General features: G+C 48.7%; 1 protein-coding gene across 1 annotated transcript in view; it reads left to right on the plus strand.

Moving 5' to 3' along the window:
* FAM227A (family with sequence similarity 227 member A) overlaps nt 1-18092 on the plus strand; it is a 62118-nt gene that overhangs the window by 19833 nt on the left and 24193 nt on the right. The window contains exons 8-10 of the mRNA XM_039246092.1: nt 4815-4922; nt 6931-7010; nt 15144-15222. Of these exons, the coding sequence (XP_039102023.1) occupies nt 4815-4922; nt 6931-7010; nt 15144-15222 (267 nt within the window). The remainder of the gene's footprint in view (nt 1-4814; nt 4923-6930; nt 7011-15143; nt 15223-18092) is intronic.

Raw genomic sequence — 18092 nt, forward strand, 5'->3', positions numbered from 1 at the left:
ATCTCTGTCTACCATGGACCAAAATTCAGGTGTCCAGTGGAAGCCGCATTGCTTTACAGGCAGGCCAGACACAGGGAGCCATGCTTGCCAGTTAAGGACAAAAATTTTCCCCAGCCTTATTGGCATAATTGATGCATTACATTGTGTATGTTTAAGAGGTACAAAGTGATGGTTTGATGCGTGTATATGTTGGGAAATGTTACCATAATAAGGTCAGTTAGCACATCCTTCATCACCCATAATTACCATTCTGTTGCTGTTACGGTGAGAACACATAAGCTACTCTGGTGGCAGCGCTTGGATACATAACACCGTATTGTTAACTGTAGCCATCGGTGCGGGAGATCCCCGGGGCTCGTTCCTCCTCTCGCTGCAACTTCACCCCCTTTGAGCAACATCTCTTCATTCCCTCCATCCCCCCAGCCCCTGGCAACCACCATTCCACTCTCTGCTTCTGTGAGTTTGGCTTTTTAGCTTCCACCTGTAAGTGAGGTCATGTAAGAGTGTTTGTCTCTCTCTGCCTAATTTCACTTAGCATAATGCCCTCAAGGTACATCCGTGCTGTCTGGTTTTCCTTCTTTTTTATGGCTGAGTAATATTCCATTGTGTATATGGATGCCACATTTTCTTTATCCATCCTTCCATTGGCAGACACTCAGACTGTTTCCGTGGCTTGGCTATTGTGAAAAATGCGGGAGGGAACACAGGAGCGCAGGTATTTCTTGGAGGCTGTGATTTCGTTTCCTTTGGAGTAGGATTCCTGAATCATAGGGCCGGTCTATTTTTAATTGTTTGAGGAACTTTCCATACCATTTTCCATAGTGACAGTGCCAATTGACATTCCTTCCAACAGTGCACGGGCTTTCCCTTTTTCTACATCCTTACCATCATGTGTTACCTCTGGTCTTTTTGATCATAGCCACCCTAGTAAGTGTAAGGTGATATCTCAGTGGGGTTCTGATTTACATTTCCCTGTTGGTTAGTGATGTTGAGAGCCTTTTCACATACTTGTTGGCCATGTCTTCCTTAGAAAAATATCTGTTCAGGTCCTTTGCCCATTTTTAAAAAATGTTTTATTTCTGAGAGAGAGAGAGAGAGAGAGAGAGAGAGAGAGAGACAGCATGAGCAGGGAAGGGTCAGAGAGAGAGGGAGATACAGAATCCAGAACAGGCTCCAGGTTCTGAGCTGGCCGTCAGCATAGAGCCAGACGTGGGGCTCGAACCCACGAACCGTGAGATCATGACCTGAGCTGAAGTCAGACGCTCAACCAACTAAGCCACCCAGGTGCCCCGTCCTTTGCCCGTTTGAATCAGATTGTCATTATTTTTATTATTATTTTTGCTATTGAGTCTATGAGTTCCTTACATGCTTTGGATATTTAACCTCTTAGCAAATATATGGTTTGCAAATATTTTCTTCTATTCCATATGTTGCTTTTTCATGTTATTGTTTGTTCTGCTGCACAGAAGCCTTTTAGTTGCATGTAGTCCCATTTGTTGATAGCCAAAAAGTCATGGCCAAGACCAATGTCAGAGAGCCTTTTCTGTATATTTTCTCCCAGGAGTTTTATGGTTTCAGATCATACATTTAAGTCCTTAATCCATTTCAAGTTAATTTTTGTAGGCGGTGTAAGATAGGGGGTTCAGTTTCATTCATTTGCATGGGCCTGTCCAGTTTTCCCTGCACCATGTATTGAAGAAACTTTTTTCCCCTTTGTATATTCTTGGCTCCCTTATCAAATGTTAGTTGGCCGTATATGTGTAGGTTTATTTCTGGGTTCTCAGTCCTGTTTCATTGATCCATGTGTCTGTTTTTATGCCAGTACCATACTATTTTGATTTCTCTTTGTAATAGACAAACTCTATTGTAATGGAAACTCTACTGTAAACTCTTTTTTTTCTTTAATTTTTTTTTTAATGTTTAGTCTGTTTCTGAGAGAGAGAGACAGACAGACAGACACACAGCGTGAACAGGGGAGGGTCAGAGAGAGAGGGAGACACAGAATCCGAAGCAAGCTCCAGGCTCTGAGCTAGCTGTGAGCACAGAGCCCAATGCAGGAACCAAACCCATGAACCATGAGATCATGACCTGAGCCGAAGTCGGCCGCCCAACCGACTGAGCCACCCAGGCACCCCTACTGTAAACTCTTTGTAATAGAGTTTAAAATCAGAGAGTGTGATGTCTCCAGCTTTGTTCTTTTTCAAGATTGCTGTGGCTATTCAGGGTCTTCCATGGATCCACACAAATTTTAGGATGGTTTTCTCTACTTCCCTGAAAAATACCATTGGAATTTTGATAGAGGTTGCACTGAATCTATAAATGTCTTTGGTTGGGTAGTATGGATGTTTTCACAGTATTAATTCTTTCCATCTATGAACACAGCATATCTTTCCATTGATTTGTGACTTCTTCAATTTCTTTCATCAGTGTCTTACTGTTTTCAATGTACAGATTTTTCACTTCCTTGGTTACATTTATTCCTAAGCATGTCATTGCTTTTGATGTTATTGTGGGTAAAGTTGTTTTCTTTATTTTTTTTTCCACATAGGTTATTGTCAATGTATAGAAACCCAACTGACTTTCATATGTTGATTTTGTATCCTGAAAATGTACTGAATTTATTAATTCTAACAGGGTTTTTTTTGTGGACTCTAGATTTTTCTATATACAAGATCATGTCATCAGCAAACAGAAATTATTTTACTTCTTCCATTCTGATTTGGATGCCTTTTTTCCTAATTGTTCTGGCTAGTACTTCCAGTACTATGTTGTACAGGAGCAGTGAGAGTGGGCCACCCTTGTCTCCTTCCTGGTTTTTGAGGAAAGGCTTTTCTTCACCATTGAGTATGATGTTAGCTGCAGGCTTATCATATGGGGGCTTTATTACACTGAGGTGTGCTCCTTCTGTACCCACTTGGTTGAGTGTCTTTATCACAGAAGGATGTTGAAATGTGACAAATGCTTTTCCTGCATTGATTGAGACGATCATATGATTTTTATCTTTCCTTCAATGAACATGGCATATTACATTGATTGATTGATTTGTGGCTATTGAACCATCTTTGCATTCCAGGGATTACTCTCACTGGATAGTGGTGTATGATCCTCCTAAAATGATGCTGAATTCAGTTTTCTAGTACCTTCTTGAGACTTTTAGCCTCTATATGCATCAGGGATATTAGTCTGTAGTTTTCTTGTAGCATACTTAATCTGGATTTGGTATCAGGATAATGCTGACCTCATAAAATGAGTTTGGGAGTGTTCCCTCCTCTTCAATTTCTTGAAAGAGTTTGAGAAAGATTGGAGTGAATTCTTTAAGTGTTTCATAGATTTCACTTGTGAAGCCATCTGGTTCTGGGCTTTTCTTTATTTGGGAGGGTTTTGCTGCCTGATTCAATCTTCTTACTCATTATCGGTCTGTTCTGATTTTATATTGCTTCATGATTCAGTCTTAGTAGGTTGTACACTTCCAGGGATTTACCCACTTCCTCTGGGTAGTTAGGGAAAGTTCTATCAGTGTAAAGAAATGTTTACCAGACAACTTGCAGGTACTAGCCAGAGGCCTACCTCACAAGCAAGCTTTTCCAAGGAGAGCAGCCTCGGGCCTGCTCAGTCTTTTCTGCACACCCATTTAATCCCCTTAGCATATGCAGACTCAAAGAAGTCCTGCAGCCAACAAATGGAGGAGCAGGCATTCAGATCCAGGCTGTCCCACTGGTCTTGACCACTGACATCTGGCCTCTCATCTTCTGACTCTTTTCTTCGGTTCCTCCTTCCTATTCCCCATTTTGTCCATGACTGTGTGCCTCCTTCCCCTAATCCATTCCCAGCAATAAACCCCCTGTCCACTTACTTTGTCCAATGGAGATGGCATCTGTGCACAGGTGTTCAAAACTTCCTCAAGTAGATCTTGGTCTTTTCCTTCCTAAACCAAAGAACTGAGGGAGAAAGCAGAGTCCCTCTAATGCCTTACCATTCAGGTTCCAAGAAGCCAAGACTCTGAGCATATGGTTTTCTTACAAGAAAAGCATTAGCCCCATTAATGTCACCATCAAATATTTAGGGAGAACCCATTTCTGGGATTTAGCTAAGTGTGATAAGATATTGAACTAATACTTATGAAGCACCTCTTTATTATGTGCTCGAAGCACCTCTTTATTATGTGCTCGGTCCAGTGCCCAGCCCTGGAGGTGCAAAGGTGAGTAAGACCCAGGTCCTGTGCTCAGGGAGCTCCTAGTCCAGCAAGAGCAGAGGAGATAGGCAGAAAAACCAAAGACTACAAACCCTTCACATCTGTATACACAGGATCTGATCAGATCTTCACACTCATGCTGTCTGGAAAGCAGGGTGAACTTCACCATCTCCATTTGCTTCTTTTTTTTTTTTACTTTTTTTTTTAATGTTTATTTATGTTTGAGAGCGAGAGTACACACAAGGGGGAAAGGTTACAGAGAGAAAGGGAGACAGAATCAGAAGGAGGCTCCAGACTTCGAGCTGTCAGCACAGAGCCAGACGCGGGGCTCGAACCCACGAACCATGAGATCATGACCTGAGCCGCAGTTGGACGCTTACCCAGATGCTTAACCCACTGAGCCAGCCACCTAGGTGCCCCACCATCTCCGTTTTCAGGTACCAAAGCCTCCTACAGAGGAAGTTGCTCAGCCAAGGCAGGGCCACTGTAGGGCGGGGCTAATGCTAGAAGCCCCGCCTCCCTAGGACCAGCAGGGGCACCTGGGAGAGGGGCTCTGGCCTCTGTTTTCTGCTTCCTTTCTCTTTTACGCAGGTTTTCATGATCCTCCTTCATTCTCTATTAGGTATATACCCTTGCCTACAGAGCTATAACAGCTGGGACTACTCGGAACTAGATCCAGAGCGATCCCGAAGAGAAGAATTAATTTTGCAGAGAAAAAGACTGTTAAAGAGTAAGGTACCACTTGTGGACTTAGGCCCCCGTGGCCCTGCCACATCCAGCCTGTCATCTAGTTGGGGCAGGGCAGGTATTGAGGTCCTCGGGCCAGGTTCCCTTTCATGCTCCCCCCACCTCCGCCCCCTAACCGGCCACCAAAAGACTGAAATGCGAATGTTCGGGGTGTAGTTACAGTAAGCGCAACATAATTGCTGGGATGCAGGGGTAGAATTCTGTATTCTAATGATGGCTGCCGGTTACTGGGTGTCGCCTCCGAGCCAGGCCCCTCACAACAACCAGCTGAAGTACATGCTAAATCTATTTCACAGATGAGGAAAGTACAGTTCAGAGAAGCAAGTTGCCTGAGGCCCACTTTCGTATTGCATGCAACAGACACATAAAGAGCACTGTGTGCCAGGCAAGTGCAGCCCCGCAGCGGAGTCTAGGGGGAGTGTAGGCAGCGCAGCGACGCTGCCGTGGACGGGGCACTGTGGTGGGGCTTACAGCGCACTGAGGCAGCACGGGGAGAGCGCCCCGTCCAGCCCTGAGGGGTCAGTAAGTGGCATTGAAGCTGAGATTTGAAGGATGTGTATTTTAGACAGGTGAAGGGGAGAATTACTGTTCCAGGCACAAGGAACAGCATGTGAGAAGACTTAGATGCATGGCAGCTGAGATAGGTCTACATTGGGTAACCAGCCCACAGGTGGCCGAGGCAGGATTCACACACAGGACGGCAAAGCCAGAGAGACACACTATTGGATTAGGCGGAGATTTTCTCCAGTGGGGGGGGGGGTCTCCCCTTTCCACGGGGCACCCCAGGGTTGCAGAAAAGCCCTATCTTGAGTAGGTCAGTAGGACCCAGGGGGTAGACAACATCCCACTCATGAAACACACCCAGGACCCTTTGGAAGTGGAGGATAAGAGTGAGACAATTATTTTTTCCTCAAATATGGTGAAAACCATTCATACTGTAAAGAATATGAGTCTGGGCACAATTAGCAGGGAAAATAATGCTATCGCATACGGACTCTCCTCTGCACCAGCCAGCGTGTGTTATTTTGTTTCACCCTCCTCTGCCCTTGCTAGAGAGCCTGTTGCCCTCGTCCCACAGCAGGAGGTGAGGGGCAGAGAGGTTCATGTGCCCAAGGCGCCCCTGCGCAGCTGGGGGCCAGAATTTCGCCCAGACAGGCCAATCAGCCTCCTACTTTCCTCGGCCTGTGGCCACTCTGGCCAGTGACACCATTCTCCCCATTCAGTCTACCCCCTTCAGTGAACCGTGTGGCCCCTCAGCAGGGGAGAGGGGCCCCCTGAGAGGCAGTACAGTCCCCACCACAGGGGGGCCTCCTGTCTGTGCAGAGCCGCTCCTTTGCCGCCTGGAAGGACCAGCCGTGTCCGCGTCTCTAGCCCGGTGGCAGTGGGCTCCGCGGTGGTCCCCCCAGGGCTCTAGAGGCGCTGTCCAGTCTGCAAAGCACTGGTCTAGGCCTCAGAGACTGGCAGGCATCAGAGAAGTGTATTTACAGTCACTGACCCACTCAACATGTCCGCTTCCCCATCAATCCCTGTGGACACACAGGAGTTTCAGAGAGAACACCATCTAACCTGTAAACTGTCTTCAAATTTAATGACACTCTACAAGGTGGATAGAGTGTTGCTTTTTTCAGGGTTTATTCTAACATGTATTCGTGTTGCTGTTTTGAGCTTTTTGTTTTTCTTTGGAAGCCAGTACTTTTTGTTTCATAAGGGTTGAGGGCTGGCCCTGTGTACTGGGCTCTGCATACATTATTTACTTCAACTGGCTCACCAGCCCTGCAGGGTAGTTGGTATTCAAGCCTTTAACAGGATCAGAGAGGTTAGGTAACTTGTCCACGGTCACTCAGCAGGTGGAATGACTGAGAGGTTCTGGGGGCCTCTGCTTTGCCTGAGGTCTATTGTCCTCCAGGGAGGGGACTGTGTCAAAACTCCTGGTCTACGATGTCCTCTCCAGGACAAGAAGGAACTGAAGCACAACTTTGTCTCCTCCCTAGGAAGAGATTTTTCTTTGTTCACTTCTAAGAGATACCCTTCTCAGAGGGCTACCCAGAGAAAGGAAGTCCAGGGCCCGAAGGTGAGTAGAGCACAGACCCAGACCCCAAATGCTTAATGACTTCCACTTGGTTCCACATCTCTGCACTCCCCACCCATCATCTTGGGGAGGGGTGCTGGTGGCCCTCTACATCTGCAGGCAGGAGCAGAGCACCAAAGGGTGACCCCAGAAGTGCAGTGATTGGGAGGTGAAGGGTAAGGAAATGGTCTCTAAGTGGGCGGTTCAGCTCAAGGTGCCTTTCTGTCTTTTCCTCCCTATCAGTGCTTGTCACGTACCTGCACCCGGCTGTCCTCTCGACACCTGCTTGCCCCTCTGTGTCCTGTGATGTTCCCTCCTAGGCAGCTCCAGCACCACTCCTCTCTCCCCCCCTCTCCCCTTCCCTACCTACACGCTGGTTTGAGCTCCTTCATATTACAGCAGGCTCCTTGCTCCCTCAGGCTCCCTGGAGGAGCCTGGATCCCCTGCAGTCCTTTCAAAACGCAGACCTAATTATGTCATATGTCACCCCCTGGCCCCACCCTACTCCCCCCTGCCTTAAACACCCTCCCCCAGCCCAAAGGAAAACTACCTCCCAAACCGCAGAAGGCTTCCTCTTGCCTTGGAGTAGACTGACGTGTGCAGCCCTGCCACGCCCTCCCGGCCCCGTCTCCACCGTCCAGGGCCCTCACGGCTCCCGCTGCAGGGGTGTTCCCTCAGTTCCTTGTGGACATCACAGCCCCTCCCAAGCCCCGGCCTCTGTAGCTGTCGTCCCTCTCGTCCCAGGCCAGCCCCCTCCACCCTCGCCACCATCCACCATCCCCGTCAGCCTCTCCTCCCACTGGTAACACGAAACCAACCAAACACAGCCGCTACTGAGCAAGGCCTACTTTTTCCAGAAAAATGGGAAAACAATGAATGAGGCCCTTTGCCGCCCGTTTTTGTAAGTAAGACATTACTGGCACACAGCCATGGTCCCTGGCTGACTATTGTCTTCAGCTGCCTTTGCACTTGTGATGGCTGAGTTGAGTAGTTGTGGTATAGACTTCGTGGCCTGCAGAGCTGAAAACATTTACCCTCTGGCTCTTGGTCCAAGGAGTTGCCCCCGTGATTCAGGGGACATGCACTCATCCTTCTACCTCGGCTGAAGCCCTTGTCCTCAGGGTCAGCAGTCTTGACCTTGGTCTGCACTTGGTTCCCTGTTCTATGTGCTCAGAGCTCCATCCTTCAGAACACTTACAGAATTATGCAGTCATTCCTATGATCCTGGCTGTCTCTGCCACTGATCTTTTTTTTTAAGTTTTTATTTATTTTGAGAGAAGGAGACCATGAGCAAGGAAGTGTCAGAGAGAGGGAGGAGGGAGGAGAGAGAGATTCCCAAGCAGGCTTCCTGCTGTCAGCACAGAGCCTGCAGAGAGGCTCACCCCAGGAAGATCATGACTTGAGCCGAAATCAGGAGTCAGATGCTTAACCAGCTGAGCCACCCAGGCGCCCCCACTGCTACCAGTCTTTTTTTTTTTTTTTAACATTTTTTTTTAATATTTTTATTTATTTCTAGGAGAGAGAGAGAGACAGCATGAGCAGGGGAGGGTCAGAGAGAGAGGGAGACACAGACTCTGAAACAGGCTCCAGGCTCTGAGCTGGCAGTCAGCACAGAGCCCGATGCGGGGCTCGAACCCACAAACCGCGAGATCATGACCTAAGCAAAAGTCGGATGCTTAACCGACTAAGCCATCCAGGCGCCCCAACCAGTCTTTAAGCTGTAGACCAACATCCTCATTTCGAATGCCATCCTTCATTCTTAATAAGTAGCATATGAGGCGTGATTCATTGTTAGACCAGACTTGCCCCTTTGCCTGGGACAGAGTTGGGGGTGTTTTCACCCTGGAACATTCACCCAATGTTTGGAGTGGGGGAAGGGTGTGCCTTTCTTTTGTAAAGCAGAATAAAGGCTCTATTCTCAGGATGATCAATTTTAGAAAACAGGACAGGAAGGATATTTAAGGATGTGGAGAAGGACGTTCTTTAAACTGGCAATGCAGCGCTCCTTGCAAAGTCCCCACATCCCCATGGCACTTGCAGGTCTCTGGTTCGAAGCCCGCTCTCACGGGTTCAGATTGTAGCTGTGCAGCCTCCGAATTCCTTCCCCTCCCTGAGACTTGGTTCCCGCAGGCATGACGTGAGCACGTCTTCCTCCCATGACGAAGACCGTAGCGCACGTCGCTGTGTGGCCAGGTCCCCTGTCAATCCACAGCCACGCATCTCACCTGGGCCCTTACTCCCAAACCCGCACGTCACTCGAGCTCCCTTTCCAGAATTTTTGCACCACGGACAGCCTCCCTCGCTCGCCCTCCACCCCAGCACCTTCCAGGAAGCGTCTCCATTGAGAAATGAGAAGCGGTCAGCGGGAAGGCGCGCACTTTCCTACCACAAGGCATCTGCCCCACCTGCCCCCATCTGTGTGCACCCTCACCCCCTGCCCAGTGCCTGCGACGCTGGTGGCCTGGACCTCACCCCCTCGGGACGAAGCCCCTCTGTCTTGCATCGTCATTTTCTCCCACTCTGTTGATCACTCCCATCATCCACCCGCCCTGCGTTTGCCTCTACGCTGCCGTTTCCTGCTGCCCTTCCCCGCCAGAACTTCTCCAACTCTCATCTACACCCGCAGCTCCTTGCCTCAGCCCTCTAGTCGGTTTCTGCCCTCAGTGTGTCATTGCAGCGGCTCCTGCCGCCATGGCCCTGACCCTGATCTGTTCACTGCGCTCGTCTGTGTCACATGGTTGCCTACTCCCACCTTCTTGAAACACTTTTTCTGCTTGGCTTCTGTGTTGCCAGGCTTTTGCAGGTGCCTTCCCTCCTGGCTGGCTGACCCTTCTCGGTCTTCTTTGCTGGCTCCCTGTCCTGTCTGTCAGTCAGTCTGTCCCGGCCCCTTCCCCTCCACCTACATATTCTCCCCATGTGGTCTCATCCGGCCCGCGGGGTTTATATGCCACCCAATGCCAGCAACGCCCAAATCTCCCTCCCCACCCTGGGGTATCCAGCTGCCCCCTGAGGCCCCACCAGGAGGATCTCCACCTGGCGAGGGGCGAGAAGGTTGCTGATGGCCAGCGCCCAGCGTCACTTCGCTCCTGGCTGACTGCGGCGGCCTCTTCCCGGGCTCCTCTTCACATGGCCACCAGTGTGACCTTCTCACAGACCCCAGATGAGGCCGCTCTCCGCCTCAAACCTCCAGCGGTTTCCCCAGTGCACTGGGAATCCCGTCCAGACCCCTGAGCCTGAGTTGGATACCCACCCCCCCCACCCCCCGCAGGATCCGGCCACCCCCTCTCCCTCCAGCCTCTTCACATCCTTTCCCTCCCTCGGCCCCAGACGTCAGCCCTCTGGACTTCCTTCTGCCCTTGGGCCCTCCAGGCCTGTATCCAGCTGGGCCTTCGCACTAACTGTCACCTTTGCCTGGAACACTCTTTCCTTAGAGTTCTAGGGAATGGCTGGCTCCTTCTTGACCCCCAGATTCCAGTTTCACGGACATTGCCCTAGCGAGGCCAGTCCTGACTGTCCAGGGACTCTCCATCATCATGTGGCTGATTGAATTCCCTGTACAGTGCTTACCATGGGCTGCTGTTCTTCCTGTGGGACTTCTGTAGTGTCCAGTGTCTGTCTCCCTCTATAAACTCCAGGGCATCTGGGTGGCTCAGTCGGTTAAGCGTCTGACTTCAGCTCAGTTCATGATCTCACGGTTCCTGAGTTCAAGCCCCGTGTTGGGCTCTGTGCCGACAGCTCAGAGCCTGGAGCCTGCTTCGGATTCTGTGCCTCCCTCTCTCTCTGCCCCTCCCCCCCACCAAAATAAATAGAGGTTTAAAAAAGTTTTTAGTATTAAAAAAAAAAAAAAGAACTTAAAATCCATGAGAATAGGGCCTTTTCTTATTGTTCTAGCTCCAGCTCCTAGAATAGACCTAGCACAAAGAAGACACCCAGCAGATAGCCCTTGACTTCATGAATGAGGTCATCCGGGTGAAGCCTTGGTCCTGTCCTTGGTGTGTGATGGTGCCCTGTGAGTGCCAGCCCCCGAGAAGGGAGACAAAGTATGTCCCCGGCAGAGGGGTAGCTGTCCCTCAGAGACCAAGATCAAAATGTCATTTAGTGGTTTTGCGCTGCCTGCCACAACTGTGTAAAACAAATGTATTTTCCTTGCACCAAAATCCATAAAGTCTTCTCACAGTTATTTCAGAAACCCAGCTCAAAATTCAGTCTTCTGCCCCAGAAACAGGAAAAATCAAAGGCTTTCCAACCTTGAAAGCAGCTGACGTCTTACTGGGTGAGCCAGGATGGAGGAGTGGGATTCCCTGGTGGGGACGGAGGCCCTCTCTTGTTTTTAGGCGGACACACTTTCCCATCTGCTCGCGGAAAGAGCCGGCTGTGTTCAAAATCTGTTTTCCAAGTTTATTTATTTATTAAATCTCTGCTGCCAACATGGGGCTCGAACTGACGACCCCAAGATCAAGAGTCAGATGCTCTTGCGACTGAGCCAGCCAGGCGCCCCTAAAATAGGTGTTTCGATGGCGACAGTGTGTCTACTAGTCCACAGTTCCGTTACTTTAAGTCTGGCCTCCTCTTTCTCAATGTTAAGAGTTTATACAGTGGGAACGAAAAAGCACAAACTGTTTCTCTGGCTTCTGCTGTGAATCTCAGCTATAAATAAGGGCTCCTACCTTTTAAAGGCAGGGTCATTCATTCATTTAACAAGTATTAGAGAAGGCGGTTAAAGGTCTTTGTAAGGAGAAATCGTCATCATGTTACCTACAAACAGTAGTCTCCTTCAGGAAGAAACGTGTTCAAGGGAAACGGTGATGCACCGCCCCCAGGAAGGGCCAGCATGTTAGTTCCAAAGGCCAGGCCACCAAGAACGAGCCCCAAACCACCCCACCCCAGCAGAGGTACCCTGCTGCGCCCCGGCCAGCGTTCCCGGGGCTTGATGCTCAGAGCTCCGCTGTGCTTTCCTGTCAACAGACTTCCCCAAACTGGAGTATGTTTGGACTCCACACGGCATTGCTGCATCACGTTGGTCATTTACACCTGGAAGGTGAGTGTGGCAAATCTAAAGAGTAGACTGTAGCTGGAATGTCTGCATCCCAGTCCCCAAAGAAGCTGGGGGAGTCGCTTACGTCTTTCACCTCAGGCCATGGGTTTTGTGTATATGAAGAAGGAAGGGCACACATGTGAAAGATAACACCCCCAGAAGGAGCCATTTGAGCTGAGAACCGAAGGACGAGGAGTCAGCCATTAAAAGAGTGAACGGAAGAAGCTTCTGGAAAAAGGGAACATGTGTGCAAAGAGCCTGATGCCAAAACAACGACAACAACAACAACACCAGCTTGAGCTATTCAAGGACAGAGAGAAGGCCAGAGAGTCAACCAGCCTGTGTGGGAGTCAACCAGCCCATGTGGGAAAGAGGGGCAGGAGTCAAGTCTAGGGAAGTAGCAGCGGCCAGGTCCTGGGCAGTTGGGAGGGTCATAGCAAGGAGTGTGGATATAATTTCAGTGCCACAGGAATCCATTAACATAGAGGGAATACACCATCCTGTTTATATTTTTACAAGATCACACTGTCGTCTGAATATGGAGCATGTAACAGAAGGGGACAGAGGGCCAGTTAGGAAGCTGAAATGTGTTTTGGAGCCTGACTTTCAATGAGTGCCTTTGGGAGTGCGGAGGAGGGGTCAGGAAGAAAGGAAGGAGCCGAGAGTGCTTTCCAGGACGTGACAGAAGCATCTGAATGGTGCCATTTACATCAGAGGGAGAGCATAGCCATAGCATTTGGGGCAGGGGGGAGCTATCAAGAACTCAGTTTTGAACTTGTTACCTTGAAGTTGCCTTTGAGAAGCGTTGAATGCAGAAGTCACCCGGGAAGTTCAAGCTACAAGGCTAGACTTTAAAGGAAGAGGTCTGGGCTAAAGATCAAGTCCTACCCAAGTTGTCCGCATCTGTGACAAAATCTGGGAGCTAGGAGTGAATGACCACCGTGGGGTCATAGGCAAAGGCAAGAAAACACGCTGGCTTCGTGCCAGCAGATCTCAAGTTCCTTCTAAGGAGATGCCACCTCTCAGTTGTGCAACTCTGAGCAGATTTAGTCCAGGGCCAGGGGATGGCCCAGGTGAGTCATGTTCTGTCAGAGTGTCCGCTCACTTTAACCGGAGTCTTACCAAGCTCCAGAGCATGGGTACAGTGAAGGTCATTAACAGTAATGACCTCATCTCCTCCAGCTCATGCCCATACCTGCTCATACCAGCTCTGTGAAGCCCGCTGCCCTCCCAGACATTTCTGGGCAGCCCCAGATCGAATCTCACCCTGGCTCAAAAATGGGCTCCCAGCCACCCCCTCCCCCCACAGCTGAACCCTCAGCACCTGCGATCTGAGGTCACTGCAGGTGACCACGTGGGACAGAACAGTTCCATCTCCTCTGGACCGTGGTGGGGAGGGGCCCTGGGGCAATCTTAGCCTACTCCCACCTGCACAATAGTCCCCTTGGCTCAGGACTTGGGCGTGGTTGCTGGTCACAGCCCGACAGAGTGCCTGGGGAAGTGTCCTCTCTGGGCCTTACGACATCCTCACAAGGTAGGCAATTATTATCTTTATTTGACAGCAGAAGCAATAGACTCAGAGAGGTGAACAGCTTACCCCAGGCCACACAGCTGACTTCAGCTCTTTCTGCATCGACCCCCCCAGCCCCTCCCAAGAGGAGCTCCTTGCATGTAGAGCATGAGCTTCCTGAGGCCTGTTAACAAGGAACGTGATGCTTTATCGAGCCCAGGAGTGTTTTCCATCTAACACACCCCGGGAACTACTTCGACACTGTAAAACTCGGTAGCTGTCGGCCGGCCGGCTGCACGGGGCACGGGAAGCCCTCTCAGCAGTCTCCCATTCAAATATTGTATTTACATAAAGCAAAGTGGTTGTTGAGGCTGGTGGACTGCTTGTCTGCCTCTCGGTGGGCTGTTTAATGTCGCCTCCAGCTCTCCCCCGGGGAAGGATCAAGCATTCCCCACTCTGGCTTCCCGTGAGTAGTCTGCTCTTTCGGCTAGTCTGCTCTTTCAGCCTGTGGCCGACTATTCGTTGTTCCCCATTATCTGTCATTCCCCTCCCCTGTAGAAAGAGAACCTTGGAATCATAGCTGCACACATACACGGCCAGAATAAAGATGGTGTTTCCTAGTCTTCCCTAGATTCACGTGTAGCAATGGGACTAAGATCCAGTTAATGAAATAGAAGTGGATATGCCATGTGGCAGTTTCTAGGAATCTTCCTTAAAAAACAGTGCATGTGAATGAATCCTTTGTCTCTGCTTCCTTTTCCCTATTCTGCTTCCTGGAATGTGAATGTGATGGCTGGAGCTCTTGCCACCATTTTGGACCCTAAGACCCAGTGTCCTATCTCAGGAAAGGTGGAAGCATGAGCTGGAAGAAGTCAGAGCCCCTAAGGACTTACCACCGTAGAAATAGCATATAGACCCTGGATTGCATACCTTCACACTGTTACGTAGGAGGGAAATTTTCTACCTAGTTTGAGCCACTGTTATTTTGAGTCACTGATACACAAACCTAATCCTAACTTACGTTACCTCTCCAAGAAATATGTGATACTGCCCACCCCTGAGCGTAATTATCTATTTTCTTTTCTCTCCCCTGCTAGACTGGGAGCTCCTCCCGGCAAGGGGCTAGGTTTCGGGGTCTGCCCAGTAATAGGCACAGTAGTAGTTGCTCAGTGAAATGTCCCCAGAGGGAGGTGCGGTGAGTGATTGCATGAACAATGGTGGAGATGCTCACCGAGCACTTCCCACGAGCAGTCACTCACACGCTTTGCACCATTAGCAGAAGAGGAAACCGAGGCTACCGAGACGTCCAGGGACTTGTCCAAGCTTAGCGGCTGCTGAGGGACAGGGCCGGGACTGGCACCGCAGTCTGCTCAGCCCCCAGCACCTGCGTTTGCAGCATCAGTCACCTCTTGGCCGCGTGCCCTGGTTAGCGGGCTGAGCGCCCAGGCTGTGCTGCATGGTCTCCCTCCACGTGTGACATTGTTAAGAACAAGGAGAAATGTCTGGGAAGTTGCATGACCATGGTTAGTTCCTCTCCCAGCCAATTTTACTCAATTTGTTCTTTTTTTTTTTTCTTTTTCCTCCCCTGAAGTCTTCCTGTATAACTTTGACCACGGAGAAAGGCCCTGTGGCAAAGAAGGTTGGCTCACAAACACAGAATGCCACAAAAGGTACAGAAGCGGGGCGCCTGGGTGGCTTGGTCGGTTAAGCGTCCGACTTTCGCTTAGGTCATGATCTCACAGTTCGTGGGTTCGAGCCCCGCGTCGGGCTCTGTGCTGACTGCCAGCTCAGAGCCTGGAGCCTGATTCAGAATCTGTGTCTCCCTCTCTCTCTGACCCTCCCCTGCTCATGCTGTCTCTCTCTCTCTCTCTCTCTCCTAGAAATAAATAAAACATTAAAAAAAAAAAAGGTACAGAAGCTGCCTTAAAAGGGAGATGTAGGCGTTTGACTTAGTTATGAGCTCACAAGCCCTAGATCCTTGGGTTTGTCCAGACATAACATGCCACCCTGGTCTACACGTGTGGCTCTAGCCTGGACCTTGACACCACGGGACGTCTTTGGAGAAGACATAATTATCTTGTCAGTTTAACACACACTGATTAAGTTCCACTTTCGCTATGATGAGTTCAGCACAGTGCTGATACCTGTGGGGAAGAGAGGTTGTTCGCAGTGGAAGAAAAAGAGACCTAAGACATGATTACTGCTCCCATCCACTTCCTCTCCCCACAAAACCCAGCATTCGTTGAGGTAAGAACTGATTTGTGTCCAGGTGTTAATTTATGAAGGAGGCTGAGTGACCACACAGAGAGGCCAATGCCATTGAAAGAAAAGTTGGCTCCTCACAGCCATCCTAGAAACACAGGGCCATGGGAGGAATCACCCGTGTTGGCCAGGAGACAGAATGGAATAAGGAAAAGGCTTGGGCCACTGGCTTTACTGGGATTTCTTTGGAAAAGACAAGGCATGAAAGGTAAACAGGTTGGGATTATCTAGTTTGAGTCTCCGGTGGGCTTCGGGGCGGAGGCGCTGTCCCCGGTTGGCACCTGGCCTTGGGGTGATTTAGGGCAAGGGGAATACTGCCTTGGTGTGTGGGAGTTTGAGAAGTCGGTGGTTCAGAGCATGGGCTGTGGGTCACAGGGGAGGCGTAAACAGCTCTGGCCATCAGTTTGGCCCAGTAATTATTGGCTGCCAAATAGACAAATACAGACTCTCAGAAAACACAGGGCAGGAACTCATAAATATCATTGCAGACAATTTCACACATGCGATCATTATCCCCCAAAATTAACCAATCCTCTTTTCTTTATGGAGAAATGGAAGCTCTGAGAAGTGAATTTAGTACATGAAGTATTTAGTGTTTAGAAGTTAGTATCTGAATTATATCTCAATCAAGCTGTTATTAAAAAAAAAAAAAAAAAAGAACAACTTGGGAAGCACTCATTGAGAGGTACAGCCAGGTTCCAAACAGAGGTAAATATTTGTAGGAAACTTTGTGAGTCCTCAAAATATAAACATACAGTTGGCCTTTGAACAACACAGGGGTTAAGGACCCTGATCCCGCCACACAGTCGAAAATCCGTGTATAACTTTTGACTTCCCCCTGAAACGTAAGTACTAATAGCCTACTATTGACTACAAGTCTCACCAACAACATAAACAGGTGATTAACACGCATTTTGTATGTTATACGGATTCTATACTGTATTCTTATAATAAAGTAAGCTAGAGAAAAGAAATGCTATTAAGAAACTCATAAGGAGGAGAAAATATATGTATATATATATTTACAGTCCTGTCCTGTAAAAGTCCACATATAAGTGGACTGGTCCATTTCCAACCCATATTGTTTGAGGGTCAACTGCACATTGAAATTCATGAAGACCCATGAGTCAAAGAGGAAGTACCAAAGGGAACTAGAAAATATTTTGGGGGCACCTGGGTAGTTCAGCATTCAACTTTGGCTCAAATTATGATCTCATGGTCCGTGGGTTCGAGCCCCGCGTCAGGCTAGGGCTGTCATGCTGACAGCTCGGAGCCTGGAGCCTGCTTCGGATTCTGTGTCTCCCTCTCTCTCTCCGCTCCCCCACTCACACTCTGTCTCTGTCTCTTTCTCTCAAAAGTAAACAAACATTAAAAAAAAATTTTTTTAAGAAAATATTTTGAACTGAAAATAAAATCTGTGTTTTTTAATATCAACATTTAATGCTACAGATTTCCCTCTGCACACGGAGGCATCTCACAAACGTTTTGGATATCGTCTTTTAATTTTTATTCAGTTCAGATTGTCCACTTTGCAGCTATTATAAAGAATGCTGGTATGGCCACCCACATAGAAGATGCTGTGTAGGCATATGTTTTCATTTCTCTCATGTAAACATAGGGGTAGAGCTGCTGGGTCATATGATCAACATTTTGAGGAGCTGCCAAACTGTACTCCAAAGCGATCATCCCACATATTTTGAAGAACGTAAGAGGAGAAACAGTCTATATTTACTGTATATAACTACCGAGATATACTATTTATATTATACACTTACTATTTTTAATACATATTTGCTGTACATACCCAAATATTTATAATTCCTCTTGTTTTTCCATTCTTTTTTCTTTTCTTTTATTTTTAAGTAATCTCCACACCCAACATGGGGCCTCAACTCACAACCCAAAGATCAAGAGTTACATGCTCTTCTGACTGAGCCCGACAATCGCCTCATATTTTTTTCATTATTTTTTCTTCCTTTTTTTTTTTTAGTTTATTTATTTTTGAGACAGAGAGAGGCAGAGCATGAGTGGGGGAGGGGAGGCAGAGAGAGAGAGGGAGACACAGAATCTGAAACAGGCTCGAGGCTCTGAGCTGTCAGCATAGAGCCCGACACGGGGCTCAAACCCACAAACCGTTGAGATCATGACCTGAGATGAAGTCAGACGCTTAACTGACTGAGCCACCCAGGCGCCCCTCCATTATTCTTTTTTTTTTTTAATAGTTTATTTTCAAGTTGGTTTCCTGCCCCTCCATTTTTCTTGAAGTTCCAAGTTTTCT

Source organism: Hyaena hyaena, unplaced genomic scaffold (assembly GCF_003009895.1).
Source record: "Hyaena hyaena isolate Hyena2069 unplaced genomic scaffold, ASM300989v1 scaffold_280, whole genome shotgun sequence".
Lineage (NCBI taxonomy): Eukaryota > Metazoa > Chordata > Mammalia > Carnivora > Hyaenidae > Hyaena > Hyaena hyaena.